This window comes from Azolla caroliniana, unplaced genomic scaffold, assembly GCF_043228905.1.
Source record: "Azolla caroliniana isolate FFs.n. ecotype wild unplaced genomic scaffold, voAzoCaro1.0.p SCAF_10, whole genome shotgun sequence".
NCBI classification, from domain to species: domain Eukaryota; kingdom Viridiplantae; phylum Streptophyta; class Polypodiopsida; order Salviniales; family Salviniaceae; genus Azolla; species Azolla caroliniana.
The window spans coordinates 6,974,645-6,997,659 of NW_028230445.1; the positions used below are offsets into that span (position 1 = coordinate 6,974,645).

Genomic DNA, 23,015 nt, shown 5'->3' on the forward strand with positions numbered 1-23,015 from the left:
ATAGTCCTTGAGTTGCTTAGATACCTCATCTTCTTCGGATCGACTTAAGCGATACGGAGGTATACTTATTGGTGCAACACCAGGTACAATATCTATACGATGGTCTATATTACGTTTAGGAGGTAACCCATCAGGTAGTTCACTTGGAAAAACATCATGAAAATCATTTAAGATTTCATCAAGTTGTTGTTGTTCAAAATATGTTAATTGAATCGGGACATTATCGATATTGTAAACGTGAATGTCCGGATCAAGTACACAATAAAATAACGTAGAACAAGACAACTCGGATATTGATGGACACGAGGAAACAATCGAGAGGGATTGTTTTTTTACACATTGAATAAAATGCGTACAATCGTTCAGTACAAAAGAAATGGAATGACGAACCCAATCAATAAATAAAGAAGAGTTTTTATTATAAAACCAGGGATAACCCAGTATTACATCGGTGGTACAAAGATTCATTACATGGAAGTCTACTTCCTCTATATAAGTATCAATAGAAATTCCTAATGAATGAATCGCCCCGTTGATGTATTGTACTCTTCCATCAGCCAAGTGCACCGTGTAGGTGTGATCACTTACAGTGGGTTGGATTCCCCATATCTGAACCAAACGATCATTCACAAAATTGTGTGAGCTTCCCGAATCAAATAAAAACTGTACGGGAGATCCATTGATATACCCGTTTGCACGTAGTAAATCATTGGGACCCAATACATAGTGAGGGAAAGAACATTGACAATTACTTAAATGATGTGTATAGACCTGAAGGACATTAGGAATCTGACCTTTATGGTCTACAGCATTAGCTTTGTTGTCGTGCTCTTTCCGTTGGAGCTTTCGACATTGATCTTTTGTATGACCCTTCTTTTTGCAGAATACACAAAAAGGATGTTGTCGCTTACAATCGCGATCCAGGAATTCGTTGGGTGTCTTGCGTTTCCCAACAAATTGCGACTGCTTAGTCCCGGGCGCTTCGTTGGGTTTGTTATGGTCATTCTTCGAAGTGCGTTGATAGCGAAGAACTATTTCAACGGCCTCTTCGAAGGATTTTGGATCCTTATCGTGCACTATCTAGTGATAGTCCGAATTGGGGATGCCATTGACAAAACAAGCTATCAACCAATTGTCCCCTTCTAGACCCGATTTTTGGATTTGGGTTCTAGCATGGTGAACATAGTCTTCTAGCGAGGAAAATTTCCTGCTAGAGAGGTTCATTAAAGCTTGTGCTGCCTCGGTTCGAGAGGGAGGTTGCAGAAATTGGCCCTTAAAAACCGTGACAAAATCTGTCCAGGTATCGGGCAATTTCCCCATAGTACGGAGGCCACGCCACCAGGCGGCGGCCTTACCCCCGAGTTCTCGGCCGACATATGCAATCTTCGTACTATCTGGCGTGGGATAGAGCTCAAAATGAGACTCCCATCGTCCCAGCCATGTGCAGATTGCTTCTTCGGTTCTTTCCTTTTTGTCTCCCGTAAATGGCTTAACGACAAATGATGGTTCACCTTGTCGCTCATCAGGTCTATTAGTCTCACGTTGTAGACTAATGACACGTGCCTCAAGAGCACTCTGAGATTGCCGAAGTTCGGTCATCTGTTGAGCGGTGAAACTAAGGTATTGGGTTATTTGTGCCAAATACATCTCAGTGGACATTTGTCCAGGAGGATTCCCTTGAGTTCCTTCCGCTTGAGCGGATGACATCGGGTCGTTAATTTGAGCCATTAAAGATTATTTCTGGAAAAGAAATAGGATAAGGTCAGAGATATAGTCATAACATCTTGTCGTGATGTAAACATATCATGGGCGAGCATTAATCGATATCATTATCTCACGTCAATACCCCTCTAGACGTATGAGATGAGGTTCAAGATCAGGTTACTATGGTAACACAAAGGTGTTTTAAAAACCATGGGGGTGACAAATAAATGTCTTTCCCTGATCTCTATATCGATTTTTTCATGGTGGCTCCCCGAGGCTCAACCATGTATGTTCGCGTCATGAATAGTTTATACACGAAAAAAATGTTAACAATAAACTATGTTTCGGTGCCCACATAAGTGGTTTCGGCTCTTTAAGTCCTATTACGAGGACCCCGAGGTGCACTTAGACCTTAAGTCTAAACATGTGTTATAGTCATATGTATCAAGGATGTTGTATGGTCTTGGTCATATTTGAACTCGAGACCTCGAGAACAAATACATTAAACACTTGAGCCAACCAAGTAAGTTGCTCTTCTCGAATATTTAATGTTTGATGCGTATAAGAGATATGCGAGGCAATCGAGCATATACGTTTTTTTAAAAGAACATATATGTCAATGGTCCTTATTTCGCCCTCATTTACCAAAACTATGTTGGTACGTTACCTAACCTCAAGTCTCGTAATTACGATGGCATACGCCAAAGTGCAACCTAATGGTCAAGCCAAATGAGCCCTTGTTTCGTAGTAGGCTCACGTGGGCCATCACATGGTCACGTCATTACGAATGCCTCTCGTAAGAACGAGCTCATGGTGGCATCGTATCCATGTAACGAGGGAGGGATGTTGGATACGTGCGTCATTGGAGCGACCTCACTTGAAGTGGGTCAAGCCCTACGTACTCAACATCATTTTGGCTATTCGCGTTTCTTTACGTAACGAAATCGAGGTCGTCAATGGGGTTATCAACAATAAAAAAATGTTGAAAAAGGGATGGTGACAACGCCATTCTCACAAAAATGTGAGGACGGCCACCAACATCCTTTTCCCGACAAGGACAACTTTCGATATAATCACGTAATAACGAATATACACATATGTTTACTTATCACATATATACGATCAAATACATATATATGTGACCACATATGCCTATATTAAACATATCGTTATATTAAATAGCCACAAATGATGTGATCGAGATACGTAATCGAGGTATATACCTCTACGCACACGAAACATCCACAAATAAGAGATCATCGTAATACGCAATGGAGGTATTGACCTCTTACGCATACGAGACCAAACGCATATCGTTTACAACAAATCAAGGTATTAAACTCATACGCAAACGTAACATATGTTCGTGATCGTAATACGTAATTGAGGTATTAACCTCGTACGCATACGACACTCATCACATATTATTAATATGTCAAACGAGGTATTGACCTCGTGCACATATGTAAACGTTTTAGATAATCAATTAAAGACCACTACAACATCATTGACTTAATGAAAAAAAATTACATATAAACTAAACACATGATTAGATGGGAGAAGAGAGAATAGAAAGAAAAATTATGGAAAGAGTTACCGAAGTTCTTTGTTGATCGTTGTCTGGATCAAGGCCAACCGCACAACGATCGATCAGCATCAATCAAAAGATAAATGAAAAACAAAGAAACATTAGTACAAAAATCTGATACCAAATATTATAGATCTTGGTACTAACATAAGCTTAAGATAAGGATAATGAAAAGATAGATAGAAAGGAGAAAGAGAAAGAAGGGTGCCGATCCACCCGACCACCCCCGAGCGAAGGGATCGAGACGGACTCGAGCCTCGATCGGCGTCCCATACCACCGCCGTGGCGTCGAGTCGTACCTGGTGCTGGCGCGCTCGCTACAAGAGTTGACCCACCACACGAGCAGAGTCTCGATGTAGTCAAAAGATGATCAAATGAGGGTAGCTAGGCCTCTTATTTATAGCGAAACCCAAGGCCCCCAGGCAAGTTCACACTTGACCTAATGGGTTGTCTCAATCCCGAGGATTAAAAGTAATCCTCCCCTTCTTTACACTCTCATTTAACCCTCACACTTATCCACGTGTATAGAATACTACGGTAAATTCTTACCACGGGATATTATATGGTCATGCCCGTAACAATAGTTCTGTAGCCATCTTAGCCTGTTTTTGGGCTATTTTTATCTTTCGGGCCATGTCTTTGGCTGCCCGCGTAGTGCGATCCAGGTCCCGATATGCCTCGATAAGGGCTGTGTTCAACTCGGGGACTTCCATGAGGAGAGCGGCCTGTTTTGCCTGCTTCTTCCTCCCGATTTTTTGTAAAGCCCTGTCCTCCTGGGGCTCAATTTCACCTATTAGCACGCGTTGAATCATTTTTGTTTCGGTGTGCTCCTCCGCCATTCGAGCGGCTGCCGCGACTTGGGCTCTAGCGAGGAAGTCGACCAACTCGAATGACATACCGAGGCGTAGGAGCGCACTAAATTCGTAAGCCTCCGCGGGGAGGTCCTTATACCCGAGGACTTCATCCTCCGAGATCTGCGTTGTCTGCCCATGCTCGATCGTTCCCTGGTTCAGCGATGCCTCCTCAGGGGTGATGGCCAGGTTGCTCTGTTTGACCACTAAGGCTTGCTCCTGTTGTGGCTCTGTCTGTTCTTCCAAGGACTCGCGGTTGAGTCGTCTTCTCTTGCTTGGCTGTGTTTGGGGTTCCGAGGCCGGTAGTGTCGTTTCCTCCGCCTGCTTCCTTTTCTGGGGTCGTGGTGGTGCAGCCTGCTGTGTGTTGGGCGTGGGCTAGGTTCTGGGGACGTTACCGAGGGGCGCGACGTTGGCTGTCGAATGGTGACGTCATCGGCCGTGTTGTCTTCCGCGGCTACCTCCTCCTCCCATTCTTGGCAGGTCTCGGAAACTACCCTTTTTTGTTGGGGTTGGGCGGGTGGTGGTGCAGATGCGGTTTTTTGGTTGGCGGCAGGGGGTGAAGGTGATGTGGGCTCCTCCCATGGTTCGTGGCTGATGGCCACGAATTTCTCTCTCTGCCTTCATGGTGGTGGTGGGGACGTGAGTGTGCGAGGGGAAGGAAGCGAAGAGGGTGGGTATAGAACCATCAAAAAGTGGGTAAGAACAGACAACATCTTCTTACCGGACTGAAATGAAGCTAAGGCGGCGCGGAGTCCCTCGCCTGTGATGATTCCCCAATCCATTCTGTTTCCTTCATACGCGCTGATGATGATGGCTGCCTTGTTCTGCGGCATGCTCGTTGGGTTCGTATGCATGAACGCATACTCCATTAATATAGGAGCAATCTCCCCGAAAGCTTTGTTTGGACCGCCATACGTGCGATATGCCTTCCCTGAGGCTGAGTACTCACCGAAGTACGCCTTCATCTTTGATGCCGGGGGTATGTCGACCTCATGGTCCCCTCCCCGTTGCAGGTCCAAAACAGCCCGAAGCACGTTATTGGTGATAGCTTCGGGACTTATACGTTTAGCCACAGTTTGGGCATCTGGGTGCACGGGGGCATCGATGATCTTCAGGTAACCGCCCATTCCTCATTCCTGGAGCCAGGCGCGGGTTTCTGTTGAGGCGGTAAGAGGCATGGTGGAGATGGAGATGGGGTTTGACTGTGTGGAAGCGTGAAGCAAAGTGATGAGATGAGGGCGAGCCACAGGAGGAACAGCAGGAAGGGGAAGTCCAACAGAGGGGTTATGAGAGTGAAAGAGGGCTTGAGAGCAAGAGCGCTTAGCATGATGAGGGCGAGACAGGGTTTCTGAGCTTGAGAGCGATGGAGATGGGGAGCGATAATGGTCTGTGCTGCGTTTTGGAAACGGTTTTAGTAACTTACTCCTAGGGTTTTGTGCCTGAAGCGAATCCTGAAGATTCTGAGTCGTGGGTGCCATAATAAGTGACTAGCACCACGTGTCCTAAAGGTGAGTGGGGTGCTTCTAGTGCTTTGCATGTGCTTAAATAGGTACTAACTGAGTGGTGGCGAGGGGTGCTCCTAAAATTGTGGGTGCCTAGGTGGGTGGTGTAGGTGTAGCTAATCAGTGGTTAAACTATGGTTAATCCTACCTACTACTACTTTTATTAATTTCAAGAAGGTGGGTGAGTCCTTATTCAGGGGGACACGTGGCGTCCTCCGTGGTGATCTCCCGAGTCTTGTTTGTGCCGTGTGGCTCGGTAAACGGGTTGGGTGGTGTAGTCCCTCGATATGGTCGAAGTCGAAAACCATTGGCCCAGCTTTTGACCGTGTCGCCGGCGAGTGTGCCGAGCTGGAACGTCCCGTTGAACTCGTCGATAATCTAGAATGGACCGGTCCACCGAAATCTTAATTTTCCCGGCATTGACCCGAGTCGTGTTTGGAAAAGAAGAACTGGTTTGCCGATGGTGAGCTCCTTCTCCAACCCATGTCGATGTCGATCCACGAAAGCCTTGCGTTGCCGTTGGCGTTGTTCGAGCTGGGCCATACTCTCTATCCTATCTTCCCCGAGTTCGAGGAGTTGTTCCAGCCGGTATTGCTCGGATTCGGCCTCGGGAAGCCGTGCTTTGACTTGAACTCGGAGGCTCGGGACTTGGAACTCGACGGGCATTACGGCTTCTAACCCGAACGCCATTCGAAAGGGGGTCGATTGGATGCTTGTTTTGAAAGTCATACGATACGCCCACAACGCACTCTGGAGTTTGTCATCCCAATCGGTCCTGTTTTCATTGACGATCTTCTTCAGTATGGTTTGGAGGATTTTATTGGTCGATTCTGCCAAGCCGTTCGCCTGCGGGTAGTATGGTGTGCTTTTCTTGTGCACCACGCGTAGTGGTGTGTAAGCTCACGTATTATATGATTGATGAAGTGCCCACCTTGGTCACTAACAAGCTCGATTGGACATCTGTAACGGCACCAGAGGTGCTCGTACACAAATTTAGTCGTGGATGCCGCCGTGTTATCCCGGAGTGCCTTAGCCTCGACCCATTTGGTGCAGTAATCCGTGGCAACGATAATATACCTATTCCCTGTTCGGGCCGCGGGTGGTTTGAAAGGGCCTACAAAATCCAAACCCCATTTTTGAAATGGGTCCAACGGAAGAATCAGCTGGTGTGGCATCCGTGACTGTTCCATTGGTTGCTCCAGACGTTGGCACAAATCGCATTGCCGGCAAAACTCGTGAGCGTCTTTCTTCGTTGTCGGCCACCATAATCCACTTTGCCAAACTTTCCTTGCCATGGAATCCCCAGCGTAGTGTCCCCCAGCTACTCCCTGGTGGGCTTCTTGAAGAACGGCGTTCTTCTCGAATTGCCAAATCGCTCGGCGCCATATGCCGTCCGAGCCTTTGTGGTAGAGAATGTCCGAGACGAGGCAAAAATTCCGGCTACGCACTGCTAGGCGTTTTCTCGTGTACACCGGTAGTGAGAAAATGGGTCATCTCCGTGATCCATTCATCTCCGTTATCGTCTGGTACCGTGGTCAAGTAAAATAGGCTAGTGTCTGGTAGCTCGTCGTACGTTGTTTTCGTCGGTTCTCCTGACTCAAGATGGCTCAAGTAGTCGGCGACGGCATGTTGTACCCCGGGTCGATGCTGAATCTGAAAATCAAACTCTTGTAGTAGGAGCATCCACCGAGCCAACCGTCCGGTGAGGGCTTGTTTATTGACCAAATAAAGAAGGGCCGAGTGATCCACGTGAAAGGTAAATTTTCGGCCCAAGAGGTAATGCTGAAATTTATTGATGCTATAAATCATACCGAGGGTCTCCCGCTCGGTGGTGGAGTAATTCTTTTCCACAGTCGAGAGCCGTCGGCTGGCGTAGTACACGGGCCTATACCAATTCGGGGGTGCGCATTGCATCAGGGCACTTCCGATGGCGATGTCCGAAGCATCTACGAAGACATGAAACGGTTCGGACCAAACCGGAGACTAGACCACCGGGGCATGTGACAACATTCGTTTCAGGGTCTGATAGGCCGTGTCCTCGGCTAACGTCCATTGGAAAGGAAGGTGATGGACTGCCGCGTGTAAGGGTGTCGCGAAATCGGCCAGGTGTCGTATCATTCGGCTGTGCCACCGTATCTGTCCCAAAAAACGGCTTAGTGCCTTAGCGTTCGAGGGTGCGGTGGCATTCAGGATTGCCTTTACTTTATCTGGGTCCATAGTGATGCCTTCTTGACTGACAATGTGGCCGAGAAGGTTGTCGTTGGTGATTAAGAACGCGCATTTCGCCGGGTTTAAACTCAATCGAGCTTGGCGACATCGGTCCAGGCAGAGTCGTAACTGGGTCATGTGTTCCCGTCGATGGCCATACACGGCGAAATCGTTTAGAAAGACTTGCATGAACGCCGGGATGTAGTCATGAAAGATTTCGGTGATGATGCGCTGGAACGTAGCCGGCGCCGTTTTTAGACCGAACATCATAACTTCTGCTACAAAAACACCCCATTCCGTGACGAAAGCGGTTTTCTCCTGATCCTCCGGGTGCATTCTTATCTGGTTATAGCCGCTGAACCCGTCGGGGAAACTGTAGCATTCGTGGCCGGCTACCGTGTCGAGGACCCTATCCGTGAATGGGAGAGGGAAACCGTCGGTGACTGTTGCCGCGTTAAGCTTCCGATAGTCGATGCAGACACGGATTTTTCCGTTCTTCTTTGGGACCACTACGATTGGGCTCAACCATGTAGCCCGTTTAACAGGGCGAATGAAGCCCACTCGGAGTAGTTTGTCAATTTCCTCTTTGACTTTAGCGGCATAGTTGGGGTTCATCCTGTAGCGCCTCTGCTGAACCGGCCGAGTGTCGGGTAAGATGTGAATTTGATGTTGGTAGTATTGAGGATCCAGCCCCTTCATATCGGTGTAAGACCAAGCGAAAACATCCTGGTAGTCGGTGAGTAATTTTATGAGGCATGCCCGTTCGCCGGTTGGTAGATTATTGGCAATTTGTACCGTACGGGGATTCTCGTCCGAACCGAGGTTTATTGTTTCCAGGGTTGATGCTTTCACTCGTTGTGAAATGGCGAGTTCGTGTTCGAAAGCCTCCCGAGCATGACGTAGCTCGGCAACTGTGGTTGCATCTGGTTCATCTTGGGGTGGTGACTCCTCCGTGACTTCCTCGTCTTTAGATGGCTCGATGGTTGGTAAGGCATTGATTTCGAAGAGAGGGATGATCGTGGGATGATCATCTAGGAAGTCATCGACCTCCTCATCGGCCAACCCGTCGAGCATATGGACCCCTTCCGCGTATAACGACGAAGTGTTGAGGGCGACGGGGACTCGTTCTTCAGTGATGATTCTGACTTTTGTCTTTCCTCTTCGGAATGAGATCATGTTGCGTTGCCAATGTTGCTTGATATTCGTTGTACGCAACCATGGTCGACCTAGTAACATTGGGTAGGCGCCTTGTGTCTCCAGTCGTAGCACGACGGCCGAGATCGTGAACATGTGGCCTCCGAGTGTGAAGTCGAGATGGCGGATTAAACCAATGGGGCGAACGGAGCGGGTGTCGGCCATCCAAAGCCAAAAGGGGCATGGTTCCCATTGATTCAAGCCTAGGTTGAGACACGTTGACTCGCTAATAACGTTTACGCCGGATCCGTCGTCGATGATGCATCCGTGCAGGTCTTGTCCCTTAATGATGATTCACACGGCTGGGTTCTGAGAATCCATGAGTGGTGGACCGGTTCCTGCTTCGGTGAGGTGTACCGGTGGTGTCACGGCCTTAGTATTGGCCTGGAGTGCCGCTAGGGTGTCCCGAAATCTCGGCATGAGTGGTAGCAGTTTATGTAGGGGCAGCGAGATGCGGGAGTTGGTAAGAACATCCCATAGCTGGTCGTCCTCCGACGACGTGGATGGTGCCGGGGTTTGTGGTACTTCACTGGGCCCGTCCCTCATGTCAGTTTGCATGCGTGCGGCATTATTTTTATTGGCCGTGTCGACCCATTCTTTTGCTGCCTGTCGTACATCATCCTAGATTTGCCACTGAGTAGTCTGCGCTTTACTCCGGGTAGTGACCGTTTGAACATCGGCCATGATATTGTTCACCACGGGTGCCTTGCCACGGTTGGTTGTCGGATATTGCGTGGCGTAGTGGCCTGGTTGATTACATTTAAAACATGTCACGTTGGTCGAGCTGCTGGTGTCCGCTCGGTCTGTGTGTGGAAGCTGTTGTTGTTGATTCTCGGTCTCGTTTGGTGGTGGGTTGTTCCGAGGTGCGTTGGAGTTGCGCTGGTCATGTTGAGGAGCGTCCCGTCGGCGGTTGTGATTAGGTCTTCTATTGTTGCGTGTGTTGCGGTTGCCGTTTCGCCGATCAATGCGTGAGTTCCTTCGGTCATACCGATCATCGCGATCGTCATCGTATCGAGCATAATTGTCGTGCCGGTCATCGCGATAATAATCACGACGGTTATCACGTTGGTAGTCGTCGTCTCGGCGCCATCGATCCGGGGATCGCGGTTGGTCGTTATCCTGGTCTCGGTAGATATATCGCTAGTCCTGCCGAGAGTATGTATTTCGTGGCTCGATCTAGCGGACCGGTGCCGCCGTTGTGCGGTTCAGCATATTATATTCGCACTGCTCGACCGTGTGAGCTCAAGATTGACAGATCGGACACTGTGGTCGGTGGGGACATTCGAGGGCCAGGTGCCCTGATACTGAACATGCAGTGCATTGGAGGGCTTGGCGAAAGCGATTGTCCTCTTGGGGAAGAGCGTTTTGCAAGGATGTCATTGAGAAGGCCGTGCCGTGCTGGTTTCGATCGAGGGCGAGAACGTGCGCTATGACTTGTTCGATAGTATGGTTGGCGAAATTTGTAAGTGCGAGAGTCGTTCGTAGAGGCTCTCGTAAACTAGATAGGAAAGTGTCTGGTATATGTTGTGCCGAGACATCATCGGCCACTTGTCTGTAGAGATCCTGGAACCGGATCGAGAGAAGAATTGCCGGAGCAGTTCCCGTTTAGGCACCTCGTGATGAAAAAGCTCGGCAATGTAAATATTGTGAGATAGCGGTTCGATGTAAATTGCCCGAGCTTGTCGACTCCTAAGGCCTTAGTGAAGATGTCAATGACTTGAAGATTCGTGTTGATGTGCTGTGTTACCCGTTCCTTTGGGTGAACACCTTCGATAGATCTGCATCTATCGGTCTTCAAGGGCGTGGTACGTGAAGGCTCGTAACAGAGGCGTCGAGAGAGATACAGGGCTCAGAGAGAAAACACTAGCGAGGTCTTGATAGACGTGGCGGCGTGAAACTCATAGGTATGGATCAAAGCACAGACTCATGCAGCAAAAATAAGCACAAATAAGATATATTACTATGACAGAAAAGATTACAGAACACGGCCTATGGCCGGTGACCTTACGAGTTTGTCTAATTACGAAGGACTAAGCTAGTGCTTCCGCCTATATTTTTTCTTCTCTCCCTCTGAGGTATTGGTCCTCGTTTAAATAACTTTTCCCCTAATACACAGCCGAGCCGTCGGTGGCCCGTGATACTCGGACTCGGCGTTTGCTAATTTCCTAATTTTACATTTCTGTCCTCTGGACAACATGCTGTAAATCAACACCTCCAACTTGAACGTGCTCTCGGATGAAGTGATAGTGCACTTCGATATGCTTAGTCCGCGCGTGGAACACGGGATTCCGAGCCACGTAGATGTTGCTCATGTTGTCGTAGTATAGGTGAATCAGATCCTTGATGGGAACACCCAGATCCTTCAATATGCGCTTCAACTAGACGACTTTGCATGCGGCGATTACCACGCCCTTATATTCGGGTCATGTGCTCGATAGTGCAACTGCGCGGATGCTTCTTACAACTCCAGGAGATTGCTCCACTGCCGAGGGAGAAGATGAATCCGGAAGTGGTTCGTCTATCAGCCTTATAGCCGCCCCAATCCGCGTTTGTGTACCCTTCGAGTCGAAGGACTATGTCCGACTTAAACATGACGTTGTAAACCTTTGTACCACTGACATACCGAAGTACCCTCTCAACACAATCGAGATGAACATTTCATGGGTTCTGCATGAATTGGCTAAGGAGGCTGATGGAGTAGCTAAGATCAGGCCAAGTGATTGGATCGCATCCTTCTGTTCCCGAATCGGCATGGAGTTTGAGATTTCGATCGAGAGGGGTAGACACAGGCTTGCACTGAGTCATCCCGAACTTGTAGAGTAAGTTAAGAATGTAGTGTTGTTGAGAGACCAATATCCCGACTGGTGTCCGAATTACTTCGATACCAAGGAAGTAATGAAGATTGTGCATATCTTTCATTTTGAATCTGCCGGATAGGAGTTATTTGACCTTATTGATCTCGGTGAGATCCTTTCCTCCGATGACTAAATCATCTGGTACGTACAAGATGATGACAATAGGGTTGTTAGACTCGTTTCGGATGTATAGGGAGTTGTCCAATTTCGACATTTGGACCCGATTTAGTAAAGATACTGGGTGATCTTCGAATGTCAAGCACGCGGTGCTTGCTTGAGGCTGTATAAAGGCTTTTTGAGTCGACAGGCTGCTTTCCGGTGTGTACTCAATTTGAAACCTGGCGGTTGAATTGTGAAGACTTCTTTCTAATTCTCCTTGTAGGAAGGCGTTCTTCACATCCATTTGGTGGATATGCCACCCTTGTGCAGTTGCAAGAGCGATGACTGTCCGAACAGTCGTCATCTTTGCCACTAGGGCAAAGGTTTCCTCATAATCGATTCCGTGCGTTTGATTGTATCCCTTAACGACGAGTCATGCCTTGTAGCGATTTACCGAGCCGTCGGCATTGTATTTTACCTTATATATCCATCTACAACCAATCGCGTTCTTGTGTGTAGACTGGGGAACGAGATCCAATGTTTTGTTTTTGCTTAAAGCTTGCATTTTTTAATTCATGGGTTTGATCCATTGCGGATCCTTGGCTGCCTCAGAAAAGGTTTCCGATTCTCGGACAATCGCCACCTTCATCATAAAGGCATAGTGGTATGCCATATACTAATCGTAGCCTAATCGATTAACCAGGTTTTTCTCTCTGGTGGAGCGACGAAGCTTCTCGTTTGTAGGGTCTAAGGCTTTCTTCATTGCATTTGTCCCAATGATTGGGATGTCCAGGCCTTCGAATTCATTGTCATGGGAGTGAGTTGACTAGTTGTCGATTGGATCTTCATATTCTGACATCTTGGCCTTCCCTTTGTCGAGTTTCAAACTCAGCCGAGATGTGCTTTGGTTACTTTGGGGGTCTTGTGGTCCGCTCAGTCGAGTCGTGATCGGACTATCTTCGAACATGTGTCCGAGTCGATTTTCGTCTTCTATCTCTCGTTCAGCCGATTCTGGGTCGACTGGAGTAGAAATCCGAGTCGTCTTTGGGTCAAGGGTACATACTCCATCCACCTCAACTCCGCCAGAACCTTCTTGAGGAGGGTCATCATTACAGATCTTCCTCGCTTCATCGAGATTGATTGCAGAACTTCCAAACAAAGCCTCGTCCACTTCTCGCTCCCTCCCATACGTTTTCGACCGACATTATGTAGGTGAGTCCTTCGTAATGGTGGGAGCACGCGGGGAAGACCTTCTTGATGAAATTCCCGAGTTTCGTCATCGTAACACTGCTTCATGGATATCCAATATGACGAATCAGGTGTTCACAACTCGTGAGACCATTTTCCACGACTTGTCGTATGCTTAGATGCATCGGAATTGTACGTCCGAGACGTTTAGGATACACATCGTATGTAATGTTTTGAATTCACATTTATATAATATAATTGTGGGTTTTCACCATAATGAAGAAGAGATATTTAACCCAATGCAGACAATGAGGTTATGGGTTCAACCCTTACATTTTCCGTAATGGCATCTAATAGATTTAGAAGATATGTGTGGAATAATTGATAGGGAGGAAATGGGGTCTTGAAGGCCGAAAGGAGGATTGATTCAACGGGGTTCTCGGGGAGAGGAAAGGGCAGACAGGTTGGCTGTTGGAGTATCTTAATGGTCTTGTCCGAGAGTGAGCGAGGCGCCGAGATACACATATGTATAGCCTTTTTTCTACAAATGGTGAACACTCTTGGTTCATTCACCTTCACCTTTGATATGAGAGTAAGAGAGAGAGAGAGAGACACACACACACACACACACACACACACACACACACACACACACACACACACACACACAAGACAAGTGTGTTGGCCTGGCCATCTTCTTCTTCTTCTTCTTCTATTACCATGTACTCTCACTTTCATAATGTGTGTTTGTGTGTGTGTGTGTGTGTACAAAGTAATAGAAGAAGAAGAAGACGAAGAAGAAGAAGAAGATGGCCAACACACTTGTCTTGTGTGTGTGTGTGTGACAGTGAGAGAGAGAGAGAGAGAGAGAGAGAAACAGAGAGAATCAGAGAGAAACAGAGAGAGACAGAGGGAATCGGCAACAGAAGGAAAGGAAGACGATGATATCCAGAGTGAGTGAACAGAATCCCCATAACCCAATCTCTCTCTCTCTCTCTCTCTCTCTCTGTGTTCCGATTGATCTGCAAATCTAAATGTAGTTTTTCCTTCTTTCTCTGCATTCTCTTTATCGATTCCTAATTTCTTTTTTTTTTTCGTTCTCTCTCTCTCTCTCTCTCTCTCTCTCTCTCTCTCTCTCTCCATCTTCTTTGCAGCAACGGAGCTCTCTAGGGATGCCCAGCCCTATTTCTTCTCAACCTCCTTTCCTTCACGTTTCTGTCTCAGACCCTGTGAAGCTCGGCAATGGCGTCCAATCCTACATCTCCTACCGCATCACCACCAAGGTCAGTTCCCTCTTCTTCTTCTTCTTCTTCTTCTTTCCTTTGCTTCATAGGAATGTAGATTTCCTAAATTTTGCCTGCTGTTTTTTCTTTTCTTCAATGAATGCTTTCCTTTACTCATATCCATATCAAATGTTTCTTATTCAGCCTGGTGAGTGAATGATCTCCGTTCTCTCTGAAACAAAGAAATATTGTTCAGTTTGACAATATCCTTTCTTTGTTTACCGAAGAAAAAAAATGTGTTCATCGGTTTAATGATGAATCCCGTTCTGTCTGAAGCTAACCTTTTCGCTTAGTTCCGGTCACTTTCTGTTCAGTTCTATGTTTTCCTTCCACTCTGAAATATAATTTGATTTTCTATATTTTCCAGCATAATGCTTTCCTTCCTTCCTTTCTTAAAACATTCATTTCATCTTTGTTTAGTCAAATTCTTTCCTTTTCTTTTTCAAATTTGCATTTCGTGTATTTTCTGCTCGATGTTTTCCTTCTTTCTGCGTACCAATCTGGAAACTTGTTATAATTCGATATGACGTTGCACACATCTGTTTGCATCTGATATGGCACTGTCTCTTTCCAGAGCTTATTTGTACACATTTGAATTCCATGGGCCAGAAAAGATAGTCAGTAAAAGACACATACCTTCCACATTGAAAAATAGATGCATCCCTGTCTATTCTTCCTGATACATCTATTTCCTTCTTTATTATCATGTAGAAGGTGGAAATTTGCTATAAAATCGAGGATATGGCATTGTACAAATTTGTATTTTGTTATCGCAGTCTATTTGCTGTTTCTGTTCATGCTTCTGAATTGAAAGTATACCTGTATCACTGATCCAGAAATATTTTATCGAGGATATGGCATTGCAAAACTTTGTATCTCGTTATCTTAAAGTTTCTTTGCTATTTCTATTCATACTTCTAAGTTACAGTATACCTGTATCACTGATCTGGAAATGTTTTATTAGACAAATATGCCTGAATTCCATGGACCAGAAAAGGAAGTGATACGTCGCTATAATGATTTTGTATGGCTCCACGAGAGACTTGCGGAAAGTTTCAAAGGCATTTTCATACCGCCACTTCCTGAAAAAAGTGCTGTAGGTAAGTTTATAACACTTAAACAAACTTATGTTTGCAACCAATTTAAGACATGTCAGATGTTCTCTCTTGTATCAAGCTGTGTCAGATGCTCTCGAAATGTATGCCTTCTTGTAGAAAAATTCCGGTTCAGTGCTGAATTCATCGAGTTGCGCCAAAGAGCATTGGATGTGTTTCTCAATCGGATTGCTAATCATCCACATCTCCGTTCCAGTGAGGATTTCCAAAGTTTCTTACAAGCAGATGAAGAATTATGGGTAAAGTTGCAGCGATACAAATTTTATTCTGCTTTACATGATTTGCTCATCAAAGAGAACTTAGAATCATTCAGTTCAATTGTAAAATTTGCAATCTGCTCTTTGCAGGCAGCTGAACGTGCAAGAATACAGGAAGGGAGCATGTTTCAGAAGAGACCAGGAGATTTCATGCAAATGTTTAAAGTGAGAGCACATGAATTTATTAACATGTAAACACATTTTTCTGTCGTGAAAATCAGTTCACATTCATTAAACTGTGGTTGTTAAAAAGAAGTATGAATTATTGTAGATAAGTTCGTCATATTCATTTCCAAGATCTCAAGAGTGCCTTTTCTTTTGCAATATCAGGTAGTCCATTTCCTGTACACAGTCATAACTCATGAATATGAAAGCATGTCATGTTCATGGAAAAATAAATATATCAATAATATCATAGATAAACTGTTTTATGTCCCTCCTGGAATCCACAACTTGCATAAAAGGCACAGGACAAATGTAAAGGCAGATATTTGGCATGCCAACAAGAGGGGTTTTCAGAGATGTGAACATGGGTGAACTGCCAACAAGGGGGTCGCATCAACTTTCTCTAACCAGTGCATGCTTGCCCTATTACACTTTATCTGCCATATCAATCACTTTATTGAAGTCTTAATTAGTATCAGAGAAACATTCCTAGTTTTAAAGGTTTCTCTAATGGAAAATCTTGTGGTTTTGTAGTTCCGGGGTAGTTGTCTTAGATGGCCCTGTAGAGAGTGATAGGAGCAATGTTCACGCTTGAACACAGAATGCTATAACATGTGTGTTTTAAAGGGTACTTAACTCAGCTGGTGTCAGAACAGATGGAGGAGATAAGAGGAGCAGGGATGTAAAGTTCAAGATCTCATATTGACCGAATGCTAGAACATGTCAAAACATCCATTTCAAGATTTTTGCAAATCCTTGAAACAACCATTTCAAAAAAAGCTGAAGATGTTTGACAATAAAAATAAAAAACATTTGTATGGAGCAAGTGCTGGAACATGCCATTATCTTTCTCCAAAGTTTTTTATGGACATGTTGAAAATAAAGACAGTACTTCAAAATTCCCCAAGGCTGAATATGAAATTGGATGCTTCACACAACTCATGAAAGCGAACTTGTTTCAGACAGCTGGGTCCAAGATATCTAGAAATGGTTTTCAAGATTTCATGTTGAAGAATATTTGGATTTTCATATAGAGGAAACAAAAGGGGCATGAGGGGGTTTTAGAGTTAATTCAAGAGTGGAGAGAAAAAGATTAGATAATACAGTTTTAGCTCAAAAAGTCTCTCTTCATTACATGTTCCATTATAACGTATATAGAGGTGTAAAGTGTAGTAGGTGGATGCTGCATTGATGTCAGCCTTCCAATCAGTGTCCATATTCCTCTGTATAGTACCTTAAAAGTCTTTTAGATATATTTGTGCTTGTTCAGATTATATTCCTAAGGTACTACTTTCCTAACAAGTCCTTGGCCTTACTGTTTAGTCTGAATCTAATAACAGTGAGATTATTACAACTATAACGAATTCAGTTTAATACCCCTTGGTGGACGGATACTACCTCCACATAAAAGGAAAATATGTGAGTACGCTTAAGCTCATGTCTGGATAATAATGACCCACGAACTCACACATTGAAAATATAAATTGTGGATTGGTTGAAATGCAGCAGAAAAAGAGAATATGTGACCTATGCTACCTTAACCTATCCCTTTGGATTGCCTTGCATATGAGGACATTAGGCATGATTTTCAGGTATTTCCAAAAGGTTTTACTAGTTTTCAAGAACTCCTAATGATGACGTAACAATCACCATTGATACCAGGCATGCTCATTGCTAGTCTAGTTGACCACAAAACCAAACTCCTGGAAGATCAAACCTGTAAAATTCGACAACTAGCGTGGTTTTCGGCTTCCATTTTCACAGTTTCTTTTTGTTCTACATTTAGAAATCCCCATGCCTTAAAGAGAGTGTTTTGGAAGGATTACTCATCCCATGGATCCCTTTCGACCTTAACATATCATCGTCATCATCATCTCTCTCTCTCTCTCTCTTTGACACGTATCTCCTTGCACATGCACTCTTGATTTTGAACTCTAGACGAATATTTTTCTTGTGCTTACTTATCTGTATGGAAATTTTGAGTTTAAGAGTCATCGCTAATCATGCTTAAGGTTTCAACTATAGCAGGATTGTTGGGGTAGCCCCTGCATATGAATTTTATGTGAAACTCCCATAAAGTGTTTAACTACATATGGACGAGAGTTAATGAAGTTACCATGGGATCCAATCAAATTCAACTGGAGCGCAAGAAGCCTGTGTATTAAACAAGTAGTTGTTGAAGCATGCATGGATTTGTCATATAATACCAGTGATGGGATCATGCCTCTATTACATGAACTGATGTAAAGAGTCCTCCCTTTGTAATATATGCAAGAAATATCATAGCAAAATAGCTATTATCTACTTCGTGTCTGTTATTCTCCTAAGCCCTACTGTCATAGCTAAATAGTTATTATTATTTTGTTTCCCTTATGCTTCGAAGCTCCAATATCATAACTAAACAGATATTATCTACTTTGTGACTCTTATTCTCCTAATTTCTCAATGTGTCAGCAGTACATCAGTCTACGTACGACCACCACCACCCAGCAAACACCTTAGCCTCATTGCCTCTTATACTTCTACTCCATCGAACCCGGCATCATAGGCTCTGAAAAATTTTGGGACTCCATCCCCATTCAAATAGTCGACTTCTTCGACTGTGCTCCCCAGGGCTTCCGAGTCGTTTCTCGTTCACCCTTCTTCAGCGTATGTCCATCATGGCCTTCGACATTCCCTTCACCACGAAGCCTTCTTTGTCCACCTCCATCCTCCCTTGCCACCCTTCACGTCGGGTTCACCAAAGATGTCACGGAAATCCACGTGCACGTGTCGGATAGGACGGGACCACGGGGGTCTTGGACTAGGGAGTCGGATGGTGGAGTTCTCGCTCTCAATGAGCCTCAGCCCTTTGGCTTTCCGCTCACGTCGGTTTCCGGCCAATGAAGATTCTGGGTTCAATAAGACGATTTACCGTGAACAAGGACTCAACTCAAATACATGAAAACAAAGAGGAATATACACATATATATATGTCACAAATGGTTTACGATGAATCGGCTTACATGCCACGAGTTAAGAAATGGGAGCCGGCGAAGGCAAGTCAAGTAGGCCGCCGGGACTACGACGTCCACTGCTGGTCACGTCCCAAAGACGGTAGAGTGTTCCCATGCCACTTCGCCCTCCCTTCTCTAACCAGCCGTCACACGAAATGCTCTCCCTCTGGGAGAGGAAGCCGAACCACCAAGTGCCGCCGCCGAAATGCCAAAGAGCCGCCGTTGTAGAAACCCCAAACCAAAACCAAACTCTCACAAGAAGAAGAAGAAGAGAGTAACACCTGAAACCCTAAACCGCACAAACCCTAACTCACACAAAACTAAGAACCCAAAACCCCCAAGAAGAAACCCTAAATCTATCACAAACTCTCACAAGATGAAGAACCAAAACGGAACACTAAACCTCCACTAAAGAAGAAGGAACCAAAGCCCACAAGACGATGACGACGAAGACCTAAATGAAACCCTAAAACGAAATAGGATGAGGAAGACCAAACTAGAAACCCTAAGGAAAATAAGAAGCAGAGAAAACTACCAAACCCTGAATAGTCTCTTTCAGAAAAAAAATGCTTGATGCAAAGATTTCAACTATGGAAAAGTTCCTTCACACGGTCTTTAGGTTTCTCGAGCTGATATTTTTCAATTATTTCTTCTTGTTTTGTGATTTCCATAAATGTAAATATCACTCTTTTTATCCTTTGTTCGCATGTTTTTCATAAGATTGCCAACTAAAACTAACTCTCTAATAAACCTATCATTTCATCATCATAATAGTATTCTTCCTGCAGGATGTGCAATCAAAAGTCACAGATATTGTGCTTGGGAAAGATAAACCTCTCGAAGAATTCGACCCTGACTATGAGAAACTAAAGCAGTACATCATTGAACTGGAAGATCATTTAGCAGAAGCACAGAAGCAATCCTTTCGGCTTGCCAAGCGTCACAAAGGTTGGTTATGAAACAAGGCTTATTTATTTTGAATTTTTATCTTTGTATTTCAGTTAACCCTATGTTTCTATTATCTTTTGAGGATTGGTCATGGTGCAGATCTAGGCCAGGCACTTGTGGACTTTGGGAAGGCAATTAAAGATTTAGGAAGTTGTGAGAATGCACAGCTTGAGAAGGCATTTTCTGAACTAGGCTCTCAAGCAGAGCTCCTGTCTTACAAACAGCAAAAGCAGGTAGGTTCAAACTTTCTGAATTGATACAGGGAATGGCTGTAGAGGCCTTGTTCTTACTTGTCTGCTTAAGTGTCTACTTTTAAAGCTGATGAATTCTGTGTTAATTGTAGGGTCAAGATTTGCTGATGAAATTTGAAGAGCCATTAAAAGAGTATGTGCGCATTGTGCAGGCAATCAAGGTAAAGTAGCTGATGCTCCACAATTTTCAAAATCTTAACAGGCTTATCCACATTGTATAAATTCTGGTCATAAAGGCTTACTAAGGGGAAGAACGGTAAGATTGAGTGATGATGTCTTCTGTAGGCCAAATTTGGCTTATGAAACAAATTGGATATAGAAGATCTAGTGTACAAACAAAAGTCTGAACTTAGTTAAGGATATGGAAATATCACCTAGACCATATATAGTGGACAAACGCTGTAGAAATACAACCATGAAAAATCATATACATGCCATTCTTAGACCTATACCTTGTTGACTTGCAGTATCTCCTCTTCAATCATGCATTATGTGAGGCGGAGGAAATGATAGGAAAGATAGAATGAAATAAATAAAGATTAGCCTCTCATAAGGTCTCATCTGGGAGAATACCAAACCGAAATAAATGAATTATTTAAACAGCCTATGATACCCTGGCTACCCTTCCAGCATTTGGCCAAGAGTGTACAGCCATAGCCATTCCACGCTCTTGAGAAAGAAAAATGTAGATTGTTTGGAGAAGTGAATATGATTAATAGCAAGCCATGGTCATATGAATTCATGTATGTAAGTCATTGCATATTTTCATTTATATTTCACCTGACGATCTCATATATTTCGTAGTAAATGTGTACCTGCTGGTTTCATGCTTTAGATTTATTGCATGCATGCTTCCACTTTAGGATAGGGAAGGGACAATTTATTGAACAGGAATTCTATATTTTTGGGATCTGATATCATAAATTGTTCGACCTAAATATTTGCTTAAAATTTTCTTCTTTTAGACTGTTATCACAGATCATGAAGTCGCTAACCTGAACCTCATTTTAGACTGTTATCACAGATCGTGCACTTGCTTTTAAGCAGCATCAGGAGCTGATGGAGTCAGCGAAATTGAAGGAACTTAACTTGTAATTGTTATGACTATCTTCAAATGGTTATTTTTTTCAATGATTTTTAACATTCTTATCGTCACTTACATACACGATATGGTGCAGGGAAAAGCTACGGTTTGTTCGTCCTGAGAAGGTACCTGAAGCAGAGGCAGACTATAAGGAGGTTTGTAGCACTTTCTTTTCCATGCATACATTTGTTTAAGGCAACTCATGAGCAACAAAAAATTTCAATTCATAGACACGGATCCAGAGTGAGGAAGCTCGGAAACGATTTGAGAAGATTGTGAAGGCAATGCAACAAGAAATGATCCGATTCCAGGAGCAAAGAACTCAGGATCTAAGTGCAGTTTTCTATGAATTTGCACGGACACAAGCACAACTGGCAAATGATACTGCTGACGCATGGCGCACTCTCCTCCCAAAACTTGAGAATTGTAGTATTGATGTGGCAAGCTAAGGTATATTTGATTCCATAACGAAGGGTTGTTTCAAGATGTGGTAGTATCAGAGGGGGCTTTCCAGATGACTTTTGTTATTCCTTGGTGTCATGCTTCCCAATGTATTGCATATGTCCTAGTCATACATTCAAATGCTTGCTTGTATTTTTCTAATTTAAATTGCTTCTTGCGCAACTAATAAATTAGTATTTGGTCCAACTTGCAGAATATGCACATGCTTAAAGCAGCCATGTAAGTAGACTGGCATCTTTTCTTGCAATTTATCTGTGAGGGAGAGATGTTTATCCTACAAGACAAGGTATTCGTTATCGTAATAGACCATTGGAGATGGTATCCCTAGTCCATGACATTGCAATAGATTATGGCTCAACTGCTGATCAATTAGTCTGTGTTACCTCACAACAAAATACACGTGGTTAGGTATGATTTCTACACAAGTGTTTGCCACTGTATGGGTTTTTGGGTAAAAAAGTAAGAATCTGCGTAGGGTGTTCTACTCATGTGGCTTCAACAATTCTTGTATCTTGATATCCATTTTATTGCTTTGTGCAATATTTGTGTCTGCATGAATACAGAATCAAATTGAGAAAAAAAGTAAGAATCTGCATAGGGTGCATTGCACCATTCTACTCATGTGACTTCAACAATTTCGTGCACCTTGCTAATCATTTTACTGCTTTGTAACGGGAAATTACTTGTCTAATTTTTTAGAATTTAAGTTGCTGAACAAAAATTGGTGAGGGTGTTAAGGAGTGGGAATACAGTAAATTCAAATTCTGTTATCATTGCGTTGTCTTTGATGATGTTTGTCTGCATGAATACAGAATCTCAAATTAGGAAGATCCACAATCAGCTTGTATTTTGTCTGCATGTATTTGTCTGGATTTGGATAAAGGATGATTATACTTTGACACTGGAGACATTGTAGTGAAAGTATTCCAAGACACTAAGATCTCTCAATTTGGGTTTGTAATGTCAAAAGGTATAACCTTTCCTCTTAAAGCAACTGCAAAAGTTCCACATCAATTTGGGGTTGTAATGTCAACGGTATAACCTTTCCTCTAAAAGCAACTGCCAAAGTTCCACAATAGAAGCCTCTTTCTTATTAATTGAGAGATAATATTTGGAATATTCCTTTGTTGAAAGGCCCAAAAAAGATATCTTGGCACAAAATGGGGGCGATTCCCTTTTTTTTTGGTAGGTCAAATTGTCTTCATGTCCACTTGCTAATTTCACACCAAATCCACCGTCAAGCAATACTATGGACAACATTTGAT

The 23,015-nt window shown here is 44.1% G+C and overlaps 1 protein-coding gene across 1 annotated transcript; it reads left to right on the forward strand.

Moving 5' to 3' along the window:
- Window positions 1–14,012: 14,012 nt before the first annotated feature.
- On the forward strand, window positions 14,013–21,936 carry LOC147858893 (sorting nexin 1-like). Its single transcript, XM_087325396.1, has 11 exons — window positions 14,013–14,142; window positions 14,344–14,472; window positions 15,437–15,572; window positions 15,687–15,826; window positions 15,935–16,009; window positions 19,794–19,953; window positions 20,053–20,186; window positions 20,297–20,365; window positions 21,216–21,295; window positions 21,383–21,443; window positions 21,519–21,936. Exons 1-11 carry the CDS (start codon window positions 14,131–14,133, stop codon window positions 21,735–21,737), a joined length of 1,215 nt encoding a protein of 404 aa, XP_087181522.1. The 5' UTR covers window positions 14,013–14,130; the 3' UTR covers window positions 21,738–21,936.
- The last annotated feature ends 1,079 nt before the right edge of the window (window positions 21,937–23,015 follow it).